General features: G+C 58.9%; 1 protein-coding gene across 3 annotated transcripts in view; it reads right to left on the reverse strand.

The window, feature by feature from the left end:
- Window positions 1–21,918, reverse strand: part of LOC121662915 (diacylglycerol kinase beta-like) — a 25,227-nt gene extending 3,309 nt beyond the window's left edge. Inside the window, exons 1-24 of one of the 3 annotated variants that reach the window (XM_042024620.1) lie at window positions 21,831–21,918; window positions 16,359–16,625; window positions 14,176–14,252; window positions 13,053–13,218; window positions 12,101–12,340; window positions 11,234–11,404; window positions 10,864–10,913; window positions 10,203–10,277; window positions 9,989–10,108; window positions 8,991–9,108; window positions 8,618–8,706; window positions 8,156–8,272; window positions 7,945–8,043; window positions 7,684–7,797; window positions 7,523–7,596; window positions 7,339–7,413; window positions 7,165–7,250; window positions 6,868–6,957; window positions 6,368–6,528; window positions 5,300–5,364; window positions 4,335–4,425; window positions 1,510–1,711; window positions 246–366; window positions 99–159 (exon numbers count right to left, since the gene is read on the reverse strand). In XM_042024620.1, the coding sequence (XP_041880554.1) occupies window positions 99–159; window positions 246–366; window positions 1,510–1,711; window positions 4,335–4,425; window positions 5,300–5,364; window positions 6,368–6,528; window positions 6,868–6,957; window positions 7,165–7,250; window positions 7,339–7,413; window positions 7,523–7,596; window positions 7,684–7,797; window positions 7,945–8,043; window positions 8,156–8,272; window positions 8,618–8,706; window positions 8,991–9,108; window positions 9,989–10,108; window positions 10,203–10,277; window positions 10,864–10,913; window positions 11,234–11,404; window positions 12,101–12,340; window positions 13,053–13,218; window positions 14,176–14,252; window positions 16,359–16,425 (2,529 nt within the window). In that variant the 5' untranslated portion in view covers window positions 16,426–16,625; window positions 21,831–21,918. Of the gene's footprint in view, window positions 1–98; window positions 160–245; window positions 367–1,509; window positions 1,712–4,334; window positions 4,426–5,299; window positions 5,365–6,367; window positions 6,529–6,867; window positions 6,958–7,164; window positions 7,251–7,338; window positions 7,414–7,522; window positions 7,597–7,683; window positions 7,798–7,944; window positions 8,044–8,155; window positions 8,273–8,617; window positions 8,707–8,990; window positions 9,109–9,988; window positions 10,109–10,202; window positions 10,278–10,863; window positions 10,914–11,233; window positions 11,405–12,100; window positions 12,341–13,052; window positions 13,219–14,175; window positions 14,253–16,358; window positions 16,626–21,830 lie in introns of those variants that run through there. The other 2 variants (XM_042024621.1, XM_042024622.1) reach the window with 2 other exon arrangements.
- Window positions 21,919–22,510: the final 592 nt, after the last annotated feature.

Below are 22,510 nucleotides of genomic sequence, written 5' to 3' on the forward strand. Positions count from 1 at the left end.
CCATCCCGACATCCTGCCAGCCCCTCCTGCCCCATCCCACCATCCTGACCAGCCCCTTCTGCCCAGCCCGGCTTCCTGCCCCCTTCCTGGGGACTCACGGTGCAGGACGGCTGCATCCAGGGCTCCCCATCCACCTGCATGGGCAGCAGCTTGGACGTCCTGCGAAGCACAAAGGAGAGACGGGGGTGACACAGGTGTCAGGTTTCACTGCCGGTCGGGCGCTCAGCTGTGAAGGTGACAAATACCTGATGATGACGGAGGAACACTGGGCCAGTCTCTTCCCTGCACTCTTCAGCCCCGTGTAGATCTGCCCCATTTCCATGGCGCCTTCCAGCCCCACCACCTCCAGGAGATGGTCGCTGAGGTCTGCAAGAGAGAGGGATCTGAGCTGCTCTCCCCATCCCCAGGGATCCCCCGCCTTCTGCCCTCACTCGAAACCTCCAGGGCTGCTGGCTGTCCTGAAGCACAGCGCAGCTGGTGGCACAGTGGGGATTTAGCCAGATGTCCTCTGTTGTCCCGAGACCACCAAGCTGGGTGTTTCCAGCGCTGGGTAATGCTGCTATCCAAAATCTTTGGAGCAAAAGTACTCCTGGTCTGAAACAGCACCTGGGCCTGCATGGCTGCAGGGCGCCAGCCCAGATCCCCACCAGCCCTTTGACTGTTTGTTTGCAGCGTATGAAATGGTGACGCCTCTTCCCTGGGTGCCCTGGGGTGCTGCAGCTCCCCGGAAGCCAGCACACAAGGCAGAATCCTCGCTGTGAGCAATCTGCTCAAATCCCAGGGTATCGCCTCTTTTCACAGCTCATCCTGTTCTGCTGGGCTGCCAGCAAGGACACCCGACACTGGTGCAGCTCTTTGCTTCAGGGTCCTCTTTCACACACACCCCCTCTTACCCCTGAGAAGTCCTCTGAGCCTCCCATGCCCTCTCGCCCACCCAGGAGTGGGGATGTCCCCTGCAGTCCCTTTGGGACCGGCTTGCGCTCTGCCCCGCTCCCTGCAGCCTGTCGCCCCTGGCTCACGCAGCAAGGGACAGACAGTGACAGTCTGGGATGTGACACCACTGTTCTGGCAGCCACATCACAGGGGGGCTGATTCCCAGCCCAGCCCCAGGCTGTGGGAGGTGGTGGGTGGAAAACCCAGGCACCTTGCCTGTTTTGCTGGCTGCTTTCTACCCCACTACTCCCCACTGGGGAACGCTGCCAGCACTCTCCCTGCCCGCAGCGACGGCTCCGGTGGCCTCAGTAGCAGGTGCAAGGTGCCAGCTGGGCTCAGCGTGGGCACTGTGCTGCTCCCAAACCCTACATCCAGGCTGGCAGCGCTGTGGTGGAGCCTGGCAAGACGCTTACAAAAGCCCTTGGTGCCAGCTCTGCAGTTGGGTTCCAGCTCCTCCTCCTTATTGTGTGGTCACCATGGCACCCCAAAAGACACCGAGCTGACAACAACTCCTCCAGTGCTGTTGCTCCAGAGACAGTGGGTGCCCAGTGCCCCTGTGCTAACCCCACCACTCACCCTGCACGCAGAACTTCAGCTCCTTGGCGTCGGTGACCACTGTGCCAGGCAGCTTCTCTGGCGCCTTCTTGCCCAGCCGGTTGTAACCACGCTGCTTCTTGGTCTCGCCCCACAGGTTGGAGCCCCCGTACATGCTGGGGATGTTGAGGATGGCAATGCCCTCCAGGGACGTGTTGCTCAGGTCTAGCAGGGTCCCATCGCACTGCGGGGTACATGGGTGGCATCAGGAGGGTCGGGGCAGCTGTGCCCACCACATGGAGCCCAGCCTCCTCTCCCCGCCATGGAAGCGCGGGTCCCTGAGCACAGCGTGTCCCCAGATGGTCTCTGGGGGCATGGGCAAACCCAGAGTGGCTGGGGCTGGAGGTACAAATACCCTCCCACTTTGCCTTTCTAGAGTGATTGTCAACTCCTTGTGCTGCTCTCCCCTCTGTTTCCGTAGGAGTTTTACTACAGGTCCAAAACAGCAAGTTCAAAAAAAGCGAATTCCTGGGGGACCACATAAAACCTTGGCTAAACTCGGTGCTGTGACCCAAAATAGGAGGCAACACCACCTTGACCCTAAAGCGACTTCCACCCAAGGAGCTCCAGCACCTGCTTTCCCCCCTCTCCTTATCCAAACTGACTCCAAAGGACTGGAAAGTTTGGCTGCCCAAAAAGTAGCTCAAACCAGTTTGTCTTCAAGTGCCATTTGGAAACTAGAAATAAGGCTGGAAGGAAATTAGGGGAAGGTGTCAGAGGGAAAAATGTCAGGTTTTGGAGAGCAAACCACAGGAGAGCACACAGAACTGGCATCCCAGGCTTCGCTGTCGTGCAGCAGGACTGCCTCAGCTGAAAACTCCGTGTAAAAGTTAAAATATCCATTGCCTGCAGCTTTCCCACAGGATTGAAAGCAACAGCCTTGGAAATGCTTTTCTTAACTTCAAATATTCTCACGCTACCCTGACATGGATCCCCTTCCTAGATACCTCTGGTGGAAGCAGCCACTTTTCCATCCAACTGGAATTTCTATCAAGCATTCCTACTTTCCTTGAGGCATCTGCTCTCTACCTGCCACTCTGTGCTTCAGCAAATCCCAGCACAGCTTTTTCCTTGCGTTCTGGTGATGCAAAGGCATCTCTGCCCTCACTTCTTGTGCTGAGAGGAATGAAATGGGCTAAGAAGCCCCTTTCTGGTTGTTTTCCTTGAACAAAGGTCTAGAGCTCATTTTTACCACCCACTTGGCCAGTGCTGAGGACACCAAGCCCATGTGTGTGGGGCTGGGCGCTCACACAAGCGAACCCCTTGGTGTGTCAGATCCTTTCTGCTTCCCCTGGTGCTGCGGGATCTTATTTTTAGCCTCACATTGAAAGCAAAAAGCAGGAATCTTCTGGTTTGGGAGGGACGAGCTGTCTCTCCAAGGCTTGGAAAGGATGTTAATCCTTTCGTTCTCAGTACATCTTAATGATACTGTGATTTGCAGGAAGAGAAAAGACCGTAATGCTCTGAGCAGTGGGTACCGAGCTCCGATTCCTGGCGGGATGGACAACACACCTCGAGCATCATCCCCAACCACAGGCACCTTTCCCACCTGCCAGTGAGGCAGCGGGTGCCAGCCCAGCCGTGGTGGGATGGGAGAGAGTTGGCTGCCAAGAGTGCAGGATGCTGGGATGCTGCAGGAGCCTGTTCCTGCCCACAGCCGCCCACGCCTGCCCACAGCCGCGGGCAGGAGCGATTCTCCCTGCAGAGTCCTCCCCAGCTCGTGCCAGCGAGCTACAATGGGCCCTTTGAGCAGGGGCAGCTGACGGCGCGCTGGCAGCGAGGCTGGAAGGAGAAATTTGCAGCTGGGGGAAAAAGTAAATTCATTTCCAGGAGTTGTAGGGGGAACGAGTGCCAATTTCCAAAACAAAACTGCTATTTCTCTGCAAGGCTGACAGTTGCCTGGGAGCTGGAGGGAGGACAGGCGGCTGCTTTCAACTTCAAATACTGTGGGATTAACACTTTCCTGCCAGAGGGCTCAGCTGGTGGGGAGCACCCCGAGAAGGAATGGGGGGGCACCTCGTGCCCATCTCCAGCAGCATTCAACTCCACAGACACAGACTTTGTCCACCCCAGGACACTGCTGCTTGGATGGGGAAGGGGGTGAGATGGTTGTGATGCTGGTCCTGCCCCTTCCCACAAGTTCCCAAGGGTGCAGCTACCCACCTCAGGCTTTGGGAAGGGAAGAAACTCCCCGTATGGAAATGGGCATCAAAATCCCTCTGCCCATGGCCACACGTCTGCAGGGCCAGCTCTCTGCTCGCTGCCCACCGCCAGCACCCCTACACCCACCAGCTGCTCTGACTCCCACCACCTCTTGCAGCAAGTGCTGTTTTCTCCCCTCACCCTCCAGCCTAAGTTATAAAAGGGTGGATTATCCAGAGATAGGGAGAGATGGAAGTTTACAGCCCAAATCCCCAGCGCCAGCGCGGAGAAGTGACAGCGCTCTTAGCAACCACGGGCCCTCCCCCCAGCTCTAATTAAAGGCTGTTTCCATGTCAGCCAATGAGGGCTGGGAGCAGCGCGGAATTTACAGAGAGAATATTCCAGGCATGCTCTCCAGTACAGCTGGAAGTGGGGAATACAGGATTATTCTTCTGCCCACAGCTGGCTGGCTTTGTAGCAAGCTCTGTGTGGTGGGATAGGAGGTCCTGCCAGCCACCATGTCCTCCTGCCATAGTGAGGGGTCAAAGCCATGGTGGCACCCTCTCCCCAGACAGCTAAAGGCCTTGCCTGAGGGATCCATGGGCAATGGCTCCAAAAAGCCTTTGTGCCATGATGGGAGCCAAGGATCATCACAGGAAACCCACCTCAACCTCAACATAGTCATGGAGCTTCTTGCAGGTGGCTGCAAAGGTCTCTGATGTCCCGAATTCGAAGTACCACAGCTTGTTCTTCATCCTGGGGCACAGAGGCATGTTAGTATCCCTCTTGGAAGCAGCACCTTGCACCAGTCAGCAGCAGGATGGGCTGCCAGAGACTGTCTGGAGCTGCTGTGCTGGGGAGGGACCACCGGCATCGTGGCCCCAGGGAGCTGTGTGGTGGGATGGGGGTGTGCCTGGGGGTTGGGGGGGCTGTCAGGGGGTGTCTGGAGCAGACCTGGCTCTGACACCCAGCAGAGGGGGAGAATGGGGGTGCTGGGTGCTCCCTTGGCATGGGATGTGCTGTCAAGAGACAGGACACCTACGGAGGGGATGTCTCGCACCTCAGCAGCCTCCCAGCACCCCCCTAAGCAGCCCCTGACCATGGCTCGTTCCCTGCATCAGCTGCTGTGCCAGGCTGTGAGGGGGAGCTGTAAGCTGTGAGAGGCTGTGAGCCGAGAGGAGCTGAACTTGAGGGCAGGGCTGGACACTTTGGTCCACTCGGGGTTTTTCTAGCGGGTATTTCTAAACCTGGGGATGGGGGTCACAAGCCACAGCTCCTGCTGCCATCACCACATTTCCATGCACCCTGAGCACAGTGGGAACGAGCCGTGACCTGCTGCCTGCCCTGCCCTCCCTGCCTGGCCTGCTCCTGCTCGTCCTGGAATTCCATACTAATTATAAAGCATGAATGAACGTAACTGGGTGTGTGGCCAAGTTTGAGCAGCCTGCCACACCTGAAGAAGCATCCCAAACCTCCACCATACCTGGCCCTGGACCCCCACCACGCCTGGTACATGCCCTGCCTGTCCCCTAAGGTTGGCCAAACACCAAATCCTCTTGGCAGGGTGCATGGCAGAGGCAGGGTGTCCCCCCACAGCCGGCTCTCAGGGGGGCCCTCGGGAAGCCCTTACCTGCTGTTGAATTTCTCAGGGTGCTTTTCTCGCATGATGTGGAAGCGGTGGGCAATGGAGGCGTCCTGCGGAGAGTGGGAGCACAGAGACATCAGTGGCACAGCAGAGAAGCAGAACCCCCTTCTTGTGCCCCCTGGGCACGTGCTGGGATGTGGGTGCTCAGCTCCTCATGCTCGCCACTGGTCCCAGTGGCACAATGACACGGTGTCATTGATGATGGCATTGATGGCCCAAGGTGCTGGAGGGACCCTCAGCCAGGCTCTTCCCAAAGCTTGTTAGGGGAGACATAATTAGTGCACTCGGCCTCCTTCCCTCATCACAGGGGCTCTGCATGGAGGGGATGATCAGAGGGGAGGAAAGGCACCCAGTGGAGCAGTGGGGCTCTGAGGACACCCCAAGACCCTGCACCCTGACAGCTCCCCTTGCAGGATGGCAGCTCTCCTGAAACTCATCACAACCTCTCCTTGTGCACAGTGGGGGTGCTTAAGCCCAGCTCAGAAGCTGTCACCAAATGCCACCTGCAGTGACACCCCCTGGCATCAGCAGGAGCTGATGTACCCCAGAAGCGTCCTGCAGTGCTGCAGGTGAGTGACCCATGCTGTGGCGGCACCCCTGACACAGACAATAATGCTGCAAGCCCCTGGGAAGAGAAGGGCTGTCCCCAAAACCTTCCTGCTCTCAGGACTGACCCCCAGCACTGGGGGAAACCCCTGTGGCACAGGGCTGTCATCGTCCCCCAGGCTCCCTAACCTCTCCAGGTCAGGAAAACACGGGGAAATGCAGGGCTTTGCTGATGGGTGCTGTCTTGGCAGGTGGGGCGTCCTTGTCTCTGGGACCCCAAACTTCCCTGAATCCTGTTTAAGCTCCTTTCACATTCACTCTTCCAACATTCCTGCTGGGAAGATAGAGATCCTGTGCCTGCTTATGTAACTTGGTGCTGCCTTTACAAATGAAAATAAAACCAGAAAAACAAGGCCAAGAGACGGAAGGAGGTTGTGTGAGCAAGGAGGGAGTGTGAGCAAGGAGGGATGGGAAGGGAGAAACCAACTCTTGCCCCATGGGACTCACCACCCCAATGGAGAAGTAGTTGTTGATGATGGTGGATGGGATGGGATCTCCGTTGGCCTCCCTGTCACTCGGAATGATGTCTATCTGCCAGCGGTCCAGCATCACCTCTGTGCTGTGCTCTATGTCTTTCAGGACCTTCATTAGGTTGCCTCCTTCATAGCCTGGAAAGGAAGAAGGATGAAGGAGGATGAAGGGGAGCACAGCCATGTCATAGCCAGGTGCCAAGCACTTGAGGGCAGCTGCTGCAGCACGTTCTTGCAGCAGTGGCAGAGATTCTGGCTAATGGCAGGGCTCTCCAAATGGAAAAGGTTGAGCAGGATCCGGCTGCGGGGGGTTCAGAAAGCAGCAGCTGCTCTTTTTGGAAGGAGTTAGAGGCACCAGGCTTCCATGCAGCTCTGAACTGCATCCCTGGAGCCCAGGAGTCCTCCCTCTCCTGGGATGGCCACAAGGAAGGGTTCCCAAGGACCGGCCACCCCCGGGCAATGCTTGCCTGTCCTCACCTCCTCCCCAGCGCAGGCACCGTGCGAGGTCATTGCCCGTTCCCAGGGGCAGGACGGCCACCGGTGGGTGCTTCACCAGGTTTGCCTTATCTGCAGTTCAAGGGAGAAGAGAAGTTTGGGGCTGACAAGGCTCATTCCCTGCTCCTCTCCATGTCCCTCCTCCACCAGCAGCCTGGAATGATGCTGCTGGCAGGACCACCACCCCACTTTCACTGGGGGAATATCGGGAATCTGTGGCCGATCACCAAGGATGCAGGTGGATGATGCTCTGCAGGAACATGGCTGTCCCTTGCTCACCTATGCAGTCCAGGATCCAACCCACCGTGCCGTCCCCTCCACAGGCCAGCACACGGAAATCTGGAGTGTCCCGAAAGAAGTTCAGCCTGGAGAAAGCCAGGAGAAACAAGGGGTGACGTGGGAGAGCAGCGCCCGGCGGGAGGGGGCAGAGGATCACCTGCAGCAACTCCATACCCTGGCGTGGGCCCGCCGCGGTCCAGGTTGTACACTTGGCGTGGGTTGAGCAGGTAGTGAAACTTCCGAAGGACCCTGGGAACAGGCAATGCCATGAAGGTGATCCCACACTGGGAGTGATGCCCTAGGCACCAGCAGCCCCCAACCCCGGGGGGAAGCTGTTCCCAGGCAGGACCCCACCTACCGCTCGCCTTGCCTTCCTCCACTCTTGGGGTTCACAAACACTAGGAGCGGGTGTGTCCCGGGCTGAGGGCTGATCTGGAGGGCAGAAAACGCTGCTGTGAATTCCTGCCTGCTGTCGAGTTCAGTGGCAGAGCTCACCTGCAGCCCGGTGCAGGAACCTACCTGCAGCCCTTGCCCATCCACTGTGGTGGAGTTGAACTTGAAGCCCTGGGTGTCCTCGGGGCTGGTGCTGGCGGGGGAGTCGCTCTCCGAGCGTCGGCAGTGGGACTGCCTGTCCTTTGGGGAACCGAGCATGGATGCCCACAGTGCCCGAGAGGGAGTGCCAGCAGCCAGGGGAGGCAGGCGGGCCTGGCAATGCCCTGCTGGGCCCCTGTCACTGGCAGCGAGGAGGGGGGCACTTACCAGGACAAGGGGGGCACTTACCAGAACAACTGGGCAGATGTAGGACGGGAGCAAGATGTGGTCCCGCAGCGGGCCCCCATCACACTCTGGCTTCACATGGGAGGCACACTTGTTGTGGAGCTGGAGGAGGGCAGGAAGGGATGGTGAGCAGAGGACACCTGCCCTCTCCTGGTCAGCAGCCCAGAGCCGGCCCTGCAGGCACCGTGGCTGTGCCCCAGCCCTGGGTACTCACCGTGACCTGGCACCAGACGCAGTGCAGGCCAGTGATGCCCTGGTAGCACTTGATGCTCTTGTGACATCTGTCGCACTTGACGGGCGAATTGCCCTCGATCCAGGTGTGCTGCATCACCTGCAAGGCACGGGGACACTGCGGCACGGCACCCGCTGACCCCCGGCATCTCCCTCCTGCTGAGGGTGCCACCAGGGCTTTGGAAGCTTGTCCTGAAGGGATGCTGCAGATCCAATCCAGCCCCCATGTGGAGCCATGGCAAACCTTGGGGCTGGAGGTCATGTGGGTGCCTGGGGACTGGGGATGGGGTGCATCCTGCAAGGCTTTGGATGCTGGGAATGCCCGTGAGCTGCTGCCCAGGATGTGAGGGGCAAAAGCCAGGGGAAGAAGCCATGGGGAAGCAGAGCAGGAGACCAAGGGGCCAGGACGGCCACTGGCTCAGAAATGCACCAGCTGCCTACTTACACTTGTGTTTCTCTTGGATTTAACGTAGGTGCTGATGCAGGAAGCAATGTCTTTGGACACACACCTCTCGTGGACTGTGTACTTGCAGACTGGTGAGAGAGAAAAATCACAGAGCCACAGAATCATTTAGGTTTGAAAAGCCCTGTAAAACCCTCGAGTCCAGCTATTACCCCAACACTACCAGGGCACCACTAACCCAAGCACCACCAAGAAGGTGGTCAGCAGCAGGGAGCTGCCCCCTCCCCGCTCAGCCTGCAGCACCCACGGGGCTCAGCACTAACATGGACCAGTCCTCCCTCCCCAGGGCACCACTGGATGTGGCAGCAGCCACCAGTCTGGGAGTGCAACACTCTGGCAAGGATCCAGGACTCACAGGAGCAACAGAGGCCCTGCTTGCGGACCCCCAGCAGCATGGTGCGGCAGAAGTTGCAGTAGGCAGGTTTCTTGAAGTGCTTCAGCCTCCAGGCATGCTGCCCATCATCCTTCACGTTCTGCAGGGCAGGAGAGTGGAGGGTGAGGGGGTCACTCCCCTGCTGCCAAGAGCCCCAGCCCCCTCAGCCCATCATTTTGATCAACTTTTCATCCCCTAAAAACCCCATGGTGTTTCTGGGAGTTTGCTCCCAGCAGGATCATGGGCTCCCCCTACTCCCCTTCTCTCTTGGTGTTCCCCAGAGCATCTCCCTGCCACGTCCAGCTCCCACGGACCCTTGGCACAGCCCAGCCACAGGGAGGATCTTGGTGGCTGACAGGAAGGTGACTTCACATTTGGGGCCAAGCTGCCACCACCACCACGGGGTGACAAAAGTACAAACCTCTTACATCTGGGGCCAGGCATGAGTGCCTTGCAAGAGCCAGTTAAAATTCCCTGCTTTCTTGAATTTTTCTGCCAGAAAGCCTGTCCTCCCCCCCACCTCTCCAGGGGAACCATGGGTACCATGAGCAAAACCATCTTTCCCTGCAAACTATTACCTGATGGCCAGGGATGCACTTGAAAGAAATGAAGGCCAAAAGGATGGAAAAACAAGACAGAGAAACAAGGGGGATCCCAACAACCCCACCTTTGCTCTTCAAACCTCACTCTACAAGAGGAGGTGCCATTTTAGGTACTCATTTCAGGTTTTGATTAAATGTTCATCGAACTGGAGTGCACTGCGACAGCAAGGAGCAAGCCCAGCCTGCTTGGGCACAGCAGCTGGCAGTGGCTGCAGCTCAAAAGTGAGCTTGGAAAGATTTGGGGGGTGAAGGGGGCAGGGTAGGGGTGTCAGCAGGGGCTGGGAGCCAGCGTGGGGCTGTGTGGTGCCGTGTGAGCGCGCGGTCTGTTGCTGGGGGTGGGCTGGAGCAGCCGAAGCAGGTGTCCACAGGGACACTCACCGTCTCCATCCCCAGGAGGACCAGCAAGGGGATGGTGGTCATGCCACCCCGGATCCACTCCTCCAGCGTCACGGTCCCGTCGTGGTTGTAGTCGATCTCCTCCATCATAGCCTTCAAGATCTGGAGGAAGGAGAAAATGTGGTGACACGGTGATGCCACCCAGGGCTCTGGCTGAGAGTCCCTGCAGATGCCCCAGCTGCCTCCAGGCACTCACAGGCTTCAGCTCGGTGGAGTCCCACTCCAGGTACTCGGCCACGTGCACCATCTGGTTGATGATACGATCCAGCTCCTGAGCACAGAAAGACAGCAGTGCCCGATGTTAGGGACGGCTCCAGGCATGAGCAGAGTGTGCAGCCCCAAGCCCCCGAGGTCTACATTCCCATAGCCCCAGGCTACCCCAGTCCCCACCTACACAGGAGGGGCAGCAACACCCCAGCCCTCAATGGGTGCTCCTTCTTTTTTCAGGGCCTTCTGCCCTGAAAACCTGCAAGAAAATCTGTAAGGGGTTTTCCTTGGGAAAAACTATTCTGATAAACCAGATTTTATTTGCAACAGCCTTCAAGGATGATACCCAAAGAACAAAGAGAAAACATCATAGGAGAAGGAGCTGTGCGTGATTTTTTTCTTCCCTGAAATACCATGACCTGATGCAGAGCTACAATTCTTGGTGGGTGGATTTTTTCTAGCTCCTGCTGGATGCAGCAGAGCTGGCATGTGATCCCCAGCTCTGCAGTCCAGCTGCTGCTTTCCTCCTCCCTTCCCATATCTCTGCCCATTTTGGAGCACCTCAGCAGGGTGGTGGGCACCCCAACAGTGTCCTGCATGTTTCCAGCCCCCCGAGCAGCCCCTGCTTTCTCTCCCGAGGGAAGGCTCACCGAGCTGTCCAGGAGGCCGTTTCCATCAGTATCATAGAGGCGAAACATAACTGGAAGGAGGAGAGAAGCTGCTGATAATTAGAGCCCAGCCCAGGGGCAACCTGGGGTGCCCCAGGCACCCTATTCCAGGCTGCTGGAGCCTCAGGGTGGGAGCAGCACTGTGCTGCCTCAGCCAGGGAGAGATGTGACCCCAGGGCTGTGGGGTATCGAAGCCCCTTGGCCAGACGTGGGTGACACAGGCAGGAGCAGAAGGGGAAGCTGAGTGGTTTTCCCAAGTGGACGGGAGCATCCAGCCCTGCACTCGCCCTCAGGCAAACCCCTGAGCCACTGCTCCCCCCTCTGCACAGCACCAGCCCAGGGTCCCACTTACACTCCAGCTTGTCTTCTGCTCGTCCCCTCTCCAGCAGGGACAGGTAGCAGACAATGTCCTTCAGGTGGACCACCTGGGCCAAGGGGGTGGGAGGAGGAGGCGGGGTGGCTTTCTGGGAGCTGGGGTTTTTCCGCAGGCTGAAGGGTAACCTCTTCTCCACTGTCCTCGTGCCTGTGGGCAGGGAGAGAGGCCAGGCACAGGGATGACACGGGACCAGTTGTCACCAGGTGGGACATGGGAACTCTGGGACAGGGACCCATCCAGCGTGGGACTGAGTGACACCACGGGGACACAGACGGGACACAGGAATGGGCACAAAAAGGGCACTTGGGACTGGTGCCATCACAGGCGCAGGGCTGGGCAGTGCCACTCAGTCCCTGGGGTGCAGACTCCCACACCTCCATCACTGCAGCTATGGGCAGGATGAGCAGTTGGAGCCCATGGAAACGTGTCCTGCTGGGAACAAGCACCCACCCAGAAGGAGTGAGCAGCTCAGTGGGCAGCAAGGCAGCTTGCCAGGGTGCCAGGACAGCCCACGCTCACTGATGCCCGTGCCAATAGCAGCCCTCGGCAGAGGGATGCTCCTGGCAGAGGGCCCTTCCTCAGGGGCTGGCAGGGGCTGGGGCAAGGGCCAGCCGTGACTCACCGCCCCATTTCCCCCTCCCTGCAAGATGCTGCCAGGTAATTAAGACAGTGACTGGTGGGGGCTCTGTGGGATGGGATCCGTCGCTCAAGTCTGACAAGCAAAGGTGTCAGGATGCCAGGAACCCAGTGAGTTTGGAAGGTCACCATGCTGGGGAATTGACCAGAAAATGAGGAAGGCTTGTCACTGCCCGTGTCTCTCTGTGGAGCCCCAGCCAAGCTCACCTGGTGACTGAGGGCTGAGCAGAGACACGGAGGAGATCTTGGAAGAGCCCGAGGAGTTGTGAGCAGAAGTGGTGCCAGTGGTGGATTTCTGGGAGGATGATCTGGACCAGCTGGGGGAGGCATTGGGGATCGATGCCAGGGTGAGGGATGCTGGCTGTGGCTCAGCTGTGTTGCTGTGGCAGCTCTTGGGTTCGGGAGCGTGTCGTCCCAGAGTACTTCGAAGTGTTTTCCCATTGATCCCTGCAAAGCAGACACATGCCCAAGGGCAGGGTGACACCAGGGTGTCTATGCCCCTTGCTCGAGGAACTGCTGCTGGGTGCTAGCTCTGGGTCCTCTCTGCTAGCCCCGTGCCTCTCTGCCCCGGCATCCTAGCCCCAGGGCTCTCTGACGGGCACTGCAGGTGGCCCCTCACCCTCCTGCCTGGCCCAGGAGCTCCCAGCAGTGCTGCCATCCCTGGGTGATGGACACCACAGTGCTCAGGACAGCAAGGATGTGCTCCTCCATCACCAGTCAGAGCTGGGGGAGGTCCTCCCTTTCCTTTTGCAATTTGTAGTCCTTTCAGCAGATGTCTCCACGAGCCATGAATCCACCCGGGAAGGGCTAGGGGAGGCAGAGTTGGGTGCCTTGCCCACACGGGCTGCCAAGTGCAGGGTGGCTGCTTGCACCAGTACCCGTGACAGAGGCACAGGGCACTGCTCTGCATGGAGATGCTGACACGGAGTGACCCGGGCTCTGACCGTGCAGAGGAAAGGGCACGTGCCCTTGCATCCTAGAGAAATCCCTCCCTGGAGCAGCACAGGGCCCTGGGAGACAGATGGGGCAGAGCTGGGTTGTGAGCTGGCCCCGATGCCACCCACCACAGGTGCCACCCCCCAACCTTCATTCCCGCGGGCAGGGTGGGAGCGGGCCCACCGTGCCACGCTGGTGCCCAGCTGGGACAGGGCTGGCTCACCGAGGGTGCTGGGCTGCGACACAGCGGGGCTCTGGTGCTGGGTCTCGGGGGAGGCCTGGCAGATCTTCCGCTTGAAGGAAGTGAAGAGGTGCTGGCAGAGCTCCTCGGGCACGTCTGCCTCCAGGTAGGTCTTCATGAAGAGGCAGAAGCCCTCGTAGTCGATGGGCTGGGGAGTGGGCAGAGGAGGAGGAGGATGGAGGTGCCCCAGGCCACCATGAGGGTGTAGAGCTGCCAGTGGGTGTGGGGCTTCATGCCCTGGGCCCCCCTCACTGGGCACAGCAGCTGCAGAGCCCTCCCCAAAACCGCTGGCTTCCCAAATCCCAGTGGCTCGAGGTAACCTAAAGGGACCCAGAGGCAGCAGGGCCAGAAATGCCCAGTGCCAGCGTGGCTGAGGCAGGCGAGCTGGGAGCAGGGACAGCAGCCAGGGCAGGAGCTGGGGGAGTGGCAGGACAGGGCAGAGCAGTGCAGAGCAGTGGGACCTCCCAGCCCAGCCTCAGCCCCATGGGGACCATCCTCCTCCTGAGGACTCTGTGCCTCCTCCTTCCCCGCTGGGCACTGCCATTGCATGAGGACGATGTTTTCCAATGGCTTTTGTGGCCCCAGCTGGAGTGAGGGTCCTGTGGTGCCCTGGAATAGCAGGGTAGCTTTATGCCCCTCCTTGCCATGTTCAGCCCACTGATTTTTCTCATTTTGCCTTGATTCTAGTGATTACAGCCTCCATGCAAGGCTCTGTCCTGCTGGCACACTAATAGGTCTCTCGGAAAGCACCGCTTGGAAAAAATAATCCCAGCCTTCTTTGGAGGAGAGTGAGAGGGCACAGAGCTATCCCATCCCCATGCTGGCCAAGTCATTTGCTTTTAGGGGGACAGTAAATCCCTCCCGGATTCTGCCTGGCAAGGCAATGCCCCAAAAAGCTCTCAGCGGGATGGGGTGGGATGGCCCCGGGATGGCCTTGATGGGAATCAGGTCCTGGGAGCAAAACCATGGGGAGAGATGGGGGCCAGCCACCCAGCCCTGCCTTCTCCTGGCTGCTTCCAGCTGGGGGAGCTGGGCTGGGGGAGCTTGTGGGGGGCTGGGAGCTGCCAGCAGCACAGGGGGGACACTGGCGGGCACAGGGCCATACCTGTTCGGGGTTGTACCTCGAGAGGACGCCATCCCCATTGAACTCCTCCAGAACATCCTTGAGCTTCTTGGTGGAGTCTGGGGAGACAAAGGCACCGTGCTGAGCATGGCCCCACTGGGCTGCCTTTGTCATCCACCAGCAGGGTGGTGCAGAGGGGTTTATCTGCTGGATATGCAGTTTCTGGATCCTTTTGTGCCTGGAAGAGGCCACTCATGCCCTGCTTCCCCTTCCGCCTTCAGAGGGCAGGGCAGATATGGAAAGCTGGCCTGGGAGCTTTACATACATAGAGAGCTTCCTCCTGCCAGTATGAAAATAAACACAGAGGCAGAGCAAAGCAAGGAAGGCGTGGACCACGCTCCAGTCCCAGCTGCTCTGCTACGCTAAGCACACCCCTGGGTGTCCCTGCCCCCATGCAGGTGGCTGCTGGCACCCCTTGGCAGGCCCAGTCATCCCAGAGGCTGCCTCGGACTGCCCATTGGCATCTCCAGCAGGTGCCAGGAGGGAGAAATAGAACTGTATTCATAGAATCATGGAATCATTTAGGTTGGAAAAGCCCTCAAGATCATCAAGTCCAGCCATTAACCAGCACAACTGTGTTCACCACTAAGATAGAAGTGTCCCACATCTGCATGGCTTCCAAATCCCTCCAGGGATGGTGACTTCACCACTGCCCTGGACAGTGCTTGACTACCCTTCTGGGGAAGAAGTTTTCCCGAATATCCAATCTAAACCTCCCCTGGTGCAGCTTGTGGCCACTCCTTCTTGCCCTATCATTGGATTGGTCCATGCAAACTTCCACACAAGTACTGAAGACTTTCCCTGGCTGAGTGTTCCTAGGGCTGGTGTGTCTGGAGGGATACTCATCCTTTCAAAATAGAGGAAAAAAGGGAAAAGTGGAAAGAGAAAGATCAAGGTGAGAGAACATTCAGCCCTCACCTTCACACATGTCTCTGGGCACGGGCATTTAAAAGGTTCTTGGACACACCAGCCTTGTTAATTACTGTGAAATCCTCTGCAAGTGGGGGCTGTGCTGGCTCTGATCCCCCCAGCCCTCTGCTGGGGAGAAAATTTGCCACAGGACCACAACTGTGGGATGTCTGGGGCACTCAAGGAGGGGGATCCTGGCCCTCCTTGGAGAACCCCCAAGCCCCGTTCCCCAGCCCAGTGCCAAGCCATCCTCCCGGGGAGGAGGCAGCTACCCATGCTGGCCACACTTTGATTAACAAAACAAAGATGCTATCAGTGTTCTGAGCCCAGCCTTACAGATGGTGCTTTATGGTCTGGGATTCAGGAAAGCAAAGCTCACCATCCTCCAGAGGCAGGATGAGATGCAGAGAGGGATACTGCACACACGCCGCTGCCTGCAGCCCTGCCTGAGGCCTCTGGCTGGTGGGCAGGAGGTGGTGAGGAACTTGTCCCCAGCCTCACCCTTTTGATGTACAATGTCCCCAAAGGACAGCCTCAGAGAGCTCACAGGGCCTCTCAGGCATCTCCCACCCAGCCTGCTCACTCCAGGGTCATGCCAGTTCTGCAAAGCAACACCCTTGTGATTTTACACCCCTTCTCCCTTCATCCCGTGGTCCTGGCTGCGCTTTCCTGCCCACCCTGCCCTGCCCCTCTCAGCACCTCTGCGGGCTGCACCGCTTCTCCATCAATGCTGGAAAAAGCACGCCCACACTCCAGCTCTCTGGCGAGCAGGACCTCAAGGACCTGGTTTCGGACCCCTGGGCTTTGCCCAGGCTCTCTCTCCAGCTTCTCCCAGCCCCAGGACCCCCTCGGTGCTGCTGCAAATCTCCTCTTCTCAGCAGCAGCTGCAGCAGAGTGTTGCTCTGCAAAAGCACTAAGGAAAATTACTGCAGAGGGTTGGCAGCCCAAAGCGAGCCGTGGAGCAGCTCCGTGTGTTTGGGAAAAGCCAGTCTGCTTTCCTGGTTGGCATTTCACTTCGCTAAGGAACGTGGGAGCCGGCCGCCTTCAGAAGGACTGAGCCCAGCTCACGTGTCTGGCCCCCAAAGCTCAGCTCAATCCTTCCGGGCAGGCAGGCATGGGGACCTCAACCAGCCGGTGTTAGGGGTCAGGGATTTTTCCAGACTCCCCATCCAAAATCTAGGGAACCACCTGGTTTTCCAGGGGGACACTAAGGAAAGGTAGGACACCAGTCCAGCACAGATCAACAGGGTACTCACAGTCCGTGTACTGCTGGAGCTGGGCAAACTCGGCGGGGCTGAGTGAGATCCACATGCCATCGCTCATCTTTGGGCAGCAGGGCCTGTGACGGGGGCCACCAGCCACTGTGCTGCTGTGCCAGGCTCAGTGCCACAGGTGCCACACAGGGCTCGGTCACATCGGCACGGCGAGGGGCACGGGGGGCTCTCGGACTGCTGGCATCATCCCGCTGAGCCTGTGAGGAGCCAGCCCCAGAGCTTCAGGGCACCTGGTCAGCACCTTTCTCCCTGGAGGGGACAGAAAGAGAGGGGTCAGCGGAAGGCAGAGACTGGGTCCTGCTGCCACGGCTCCCTGGGGACAGTCACCTTCCGTAGTGGGGTCTGTGGGGCAGGGGGTGGTGAGCTTGGAAATGGGGTGCCAGGGTGTTTACCCAGCTGGGAAGGACGCCCCACTGCAGATGTGGGGGATCCGTACTCCAGGGAACAGGGAGAGGAGTGTGTGGGCTGCAGTGCAACAGGGGTGAGCACAAGGAGGAGCACGGGGCACCTCGCTGTGTGACCATTCTCAGGGCTCCGTGTCCCTGGGGAAGCCCCTCTGCCATGGAGCCACCCACAATAGCCACAGCTCTCAGTGGCCAGAGGGTGTGGCTGACAGAGGTCAAGCAAACGCCTCAGGCAGGGAAAGGGAGTTGTCACCCCCAGCGTTTTCCAGGGGAACCCAGCAGAAGGGGGAGCAGAAGGAAGGGCACGATTATTTAAAGAAGATGCAAAAACTGGAGGCAGGGAATACAAGAGAGTAGAAACTTCCAGCTTACTCCTGCACCTTTGAGGCCAGTGCTTACTTCCAGAGAACTGCTGTAAATGAAAATCTACAGTCAAAACTGGACACAAGGGAAAAACCTGTGCCACAGAAAAACCCTGACCAAACCTGTGCCACAGAAAAACCCTGACCAAAGGGCCCTCTCCAGCCCACCCTTTTAAAGGCTTCAAAATTTATTCGCTATTTTCATTTAACTGAATTGGTAATCAGGCAAAGGGCAGCATTTGGAGGAGGTGGTTGTTCTCCAAGGAGTTTGATCTCCATTTTAGGGCTGTTTCCCTGCTAAATGTTGGCTCCCAGTTTCCACCAGCCTGAGCTGATGGACTGGAGAAAGCTGAGCAAGGATGAGCTGGAAAAGGTCACGGGACTTGGGATGATGCTTGGCGAGCACCCACATCCCCCAGCTGGCTGCACCTTTCCATTCCCAGAAAAAGGTCTTTGGTTAAGGTGAACAGGTAATTTTGGGGAGCAGTCAGGTCCCACATGCCACACCAACCCCACAGAGAGTCCCTAGGGACATTCACATACGGTGTGCACCAGGAGCAGTCTCTTAACCCCTCATACTCAGGGCTTCCCCCACATGTCTTTACAAATGCTATTCTGGCTTTATTTTCAGCTGCTGAAAGTGCTCCAGGGCAAGGTGTGGTCCCAGGGACAAAGCCTGATGTTGGCAGAGGAAGGAGCAAACCCTCTTTGGGGCTGTGGGGAGGATGGTGACAGCTCTGAGGAAACACCCAGATGGCTGCCGAGGGGTTTTCCAGCTGCAAGGAGTGACTGCACACCGAGAGAGGAGCCCGCCAAACCCTGGCTACACACTTGCTGGAGTTAAATGCCACAACTCCCCTTAGTCCTGCTCAGTCCTTTCCTCCCAGGAGGGCAAAGTCACTGGGGTCTTGCTCCACCCCTCCATGGCCTGGGACTTCTCGGCTGCTTCTGAGGCTGCCTGGAGGGCTCTGGGGCTTGGGGACCCCACAAGATGCTATTCCTGCCCAGGGGTGGAGCGATGGCTGCCCCAGGATTAGGGAGCAGTGCCCTCACTGCTCTGCCCTGGGGCACCCATGGCGGGATAACATACAATCCAGGGAAAATCTCACCTTCCCACCCTCACTGGGGCCCTGCAGCCTCACGGCAACTCGCCTCCAGCCTGTGACTATCCCAGCTCATGCTGGCAGCTCTTTGTCCCCACGCCACCAACCGGGGACAGGCTGGGTGTGACAGTGGTAGGGCTGGGAAAGAACTATCCAACGTCTTCCCACACTGGTTTTGTGGGGATCTTCATCTTGGTGAAAGCACAAGCAAGAACATGGTGTTTGCTCCTATCCTGGATGATGGGTTTGTCCCAAAGTACCTCCGAGGCTGGTCCAGAAGAACTCAGTCTGTAAGAAATGCCCAGGAACACACACAGACTTCATGTTTCCTGGCAAACAAGCTGTTTGATTCGACCAGAGCCTCTTTTTTATCCTAAACTTATCCAAGGAGAGGCTGAGAGTGCAGAACTAACTAGAAGAAAAGGCCAAGTGGGGGACCTGGCTGGCTCCAGCTCCCCGGAGGAGTCTGGGGGCACTGAGCCCTCCCACAACAGAGGGCAGCAAAAATATCCCTCGCTTCTTTTAATGGTGGGTGATGGGGCGGGGTGACAGGGCAGCACAAAGCACCAGAAGGAAAGCAAAGCAGAGCTAATTGGGCCATCCCAAGGGGCTTTCCCCCAGCAGTTGCTGGAATAACAAATGCCACTTCTGGCGCGTCAGCCTTGGATTTCAGGAAGGGCAGGAAAAAGCCTCCTTAGGAATCCAGCTGCTCCTCGCTTGGCCGCCCTCTGAATTGTCAGCGGCAAATTATGTTCTATTAAATCAAATTTGCCTCTCGCTAAAAATAGCTCCCTACTAGTGTTACAAATAACACCGGATTACACTGCCTGAAGGCACTCACCGGGACATGGCCCCTCTCCCCCTCCTCGCTCCGTGCCCGCCGGCCGCGTGCGTGGGCTCGGCCGCTCCGCCGGCACCGGCGTGGGCACCGGTGTGGGCACCGGCGTGGTGTGACTCGGGCCAGCCAAAGTGGCTTGGAGAGGATGGAGAGGGGGGATCTCAGAGCCTCCCAAACCTTCCCGGGGGAATAAGTGGTGCTGGAGCTCTTGGGAAGCTGCATGGAACATCCTGCCAGCTCCGGGGATGAAGGAGGTGCTGTTGGGAGCATCGATGGGTGCAAGCAGAGGTGCAGCTCCATGGGAGCCAGGGCCCAGCCATGTAGGGCTTGAAACACATCAACACGGGAAATGCCAGGCGGGAGGTAGCCATGGGCCAGTTCCCAAGGGTAAGTGGAGCCTGGAGATGCGGCAGGACCAAGCCACGGGCAGCAGAACATGTCAATATCCCTAAGAAAGGGCTGTCCAGGTAGGAGTGTCCATGTCCCTTCAGTATCCAGGGATGGGGGACTCCCAGAAGCAGCGATGGGATGGCAGAGGAGCTGCTTTTCCAGCCAGACATTCCTGTCAGGAGCCTCTTCACCAGCCCCCAGCCGCTGGCTGCCCAGGGCTGCTGTGGATGGAGGACCCAGCTCCTCCATCCCACAGCACAGTGCTCTGGGGGTCACCATAGGATTGGGAGGGCTTGTTCCACTGTCACCCACCTGGCCCCCCACAGGACCACAGCTGCTGATGGGGACCTAATTCTGCCCATGCTGGGGCACAGAACCAGAGGCAACGGGTTGGCAGCTTCCAGGTGCTGGCAGAGCCCCCAGCCTCTGATCAGCCTCACAGGTGTGTGTGGATGGGGCTGCAGCGCATGCCCCACAGTAGATTCCTGCTCCAGATGCCCTTTGGGAAGGAAAAACATCGGCTCCTTGAGCTGCAGGAGGTGGCACGAGGAGGCAACGCTCGTGCTGAGCACAGGCACACGTGCAGAGGCCGTGGCTCCCTGGCAGCAGAGGGATAGAGCACGGCACACGATGCTGGGCTCTTCCCTGCATCCCTGCCCGGGCCTGCAGAAGCCACAGTCACGTGCCACATCTCCTGGGGCAGAAGCATGGCAGGTCCCTGCAGGAATGGCATTTTCCAGGTCTCCCCCCACATCTTTTGGAAAGATCAGCCTATTTTTGTGTTGGATGGGGAGAGGCCCCTGAGGCGGTGGGTGGAGTATAAATCCCTCCTGTCCCACTGCAGCAAACAAACCCCAACCAAGTCACGATCAAACTATTTTCTGCAGTGACAGGAGCTTTTCTGCATTTTGCCAGCCCAAGAGGACACTCACGATCAGCTTTTTCCATTTTCCAAACCTATTGCAGTCTACACATCCCCCTGACCCTCTGACCACTCACCCACACAGAGGAAGGCTTTGCTTTGGGTGCTGAGCACCCTCGTGGCACCAGGGCGATAAAAGGTGCTGGCAGGGGTGCCCGGAGCATCCGTGTTCTCCCTCACAGTGACACAGGGAGAGGTGGGTGGCCGTAGCCAGCCCTCCAGCCCCAAGGTTGGGCTGTGGCTGTACCAACTCCCAACTGGGTGCTGGGAGGGCTTGGCTCAGCCTTGTGACAGCAGGGACCCAGCCTTCCTTGGAACTCGCCCACCCGCCAGGGTCAGGACAGCTCAGCTCATACCCCAGAGACACCAACAACTTCCTGACTTAACCGTTGTTGGATTTTTAGAGAACAATTTTGCTGGCTGAGTTCAGAGCAGACTGGATCTGAGCTAGGATACCTTCGGAGCAAGACGCTTCCCCTTGCCATCACCCCTGCAGGTCCCAGTCAAACCAGATCTTGTCTCATGGAAAAGCCCTTTCCCACACCAGACAGGGAAGCAAATGCTGGCCCTGCAGCCTAAGGACTGGGATCCTCCCCAGGATCCCACCTCCACCACCTTGCACGGATAAGTCCAGGACTTCAGGACACCCCCAAACCCGGCAGATGGAAGCCCTGGCTCTCTCTCCCTGCGGGAACCCTGTGGCCACGAGTCCCGTGGGTTAACCCCACCTTGCATGGGATAACACTGCTTCCTGGTAGCTTTGAACCACGTTCTTCCCTTTCATCCCCCAACACAACCTGCAGAACAAGTCACATCCAGCCTCCTTCCACAGGCCAGCCACACCGAGCACCTCCTCAGTCCTCCTGGCTTCCAAAGCCAATGGCCCCGGCAATTTTTACTTAACAAGAAAGACACTAACGAGCTTTTCCGGCCTGGCAACACAGAGGAACAGCTGGATTGGGCTGTTCTTCTGCCCAGCCAAGGGACGGCTGGTTCTATAGCCAGGCTGAGAACCAACACATGCTGAGACACCAGTGAAGGTGGTGTAGGGTGGTGTAGCCCCCTGGGCTGCTTTAGGGGCTGGCTGCCATCCTCCTCACCCTGGGGACAAGGGTATATGCTGCCCTCTCCTTTCTCCAGCCTTCAGTAAGCTTTTCCCCGGAGCGGAGCCACACGCCTGGGAACCCCGGTTCCCCAACCCCAGCGCTGCCCCATTCCTTCAGCTCCCTAAACCGCTCGGGAAGGGGGTCAGCGCTGGCCCGGGGGGAGGGTCGCGGGCTCCGAGGGCAGCAGACGGGCATCGACGTGCGCTGCCGAGCCGGTCCCGCGTGGGGTGGGGGGTCCCGAGTGGATCGGGGGGTTTGCCCACCACTGAAATGGGTGAGCCCGCAGGCGTCCCCGCCCCCCCCGCGTCCCCCCGCCGCTGTCCCCTTACTTGGCGGCGGCAGCGCGGTGCCATCGGCGGGACCGGCCGAGGCGCTCCGGCGGCGGCTCCGGGGCTGGCGATGCCGGGGAACGCTGGGCAGCCCGGCGGCTCCGCGCTCCCGCGGCGGGGCGGGGATGGGGGGATGCGAACGGGCCCGGCCCGCCCCGCCGCTCCGCTCCGCCCGCCTCCGCCGGCACCGGGCGGCCGGGCCGGGAGGGGGAGGAGGACGAGGAGGACGAGGAGGAGGAGTTGGAGGGAAGAGCCCGGCGGCCCCGACCGCGCCCCCGCCCCTCCCCGGGCCCGGGGCAGCGCCGGGGAGCAGCGGGGCGGGAGCAGCCGGCTGCGGGGGCGGCAGGAGCCGTGATTCCACGATAGAACTCATCTGTGATGGATTCCCACCTCTCCACAGCGGCAGGGTTTTCCCCACTTCGCGATGACCAAGGCGCGCTGCCCCGCAGTCCCGACTCTGCCTGTCCCCATCCCCGCCCCTGTCCTTGTCCCCGTGCCTGTCTCCATCGCCATCCCTAACCCCATCCTCGTCCCCATCCCCGCCCACGTTCCCATCTTCATTCTCGTTCATGTCCCAATCCCCTTTCATGTCCCCATCCCCGTCCCCATCCCTATCCCAAGCCATATCTTCATCCCATCCTTGTCCCCGTCCCCGTCTGTCCTCACCCCAGTTCCCATTT

This window comes from Corvus kubaryi, unplaced genomic scaffold, assembly GCF_017639235.1.
Source record: "Corvus kubaryi isolate FWS band 111438036 unplaced genomic scaffold, C.kubaryi_AGA036_p1.0 37264, whole genome shotgun sequence".
In the NCBI taxonomy this organism is placed as follows: Eukaryota; Metazoa; Chordata; class Aves; order Passeriformes; family Corvidae; genus Corvus; species Corvus kubaryi.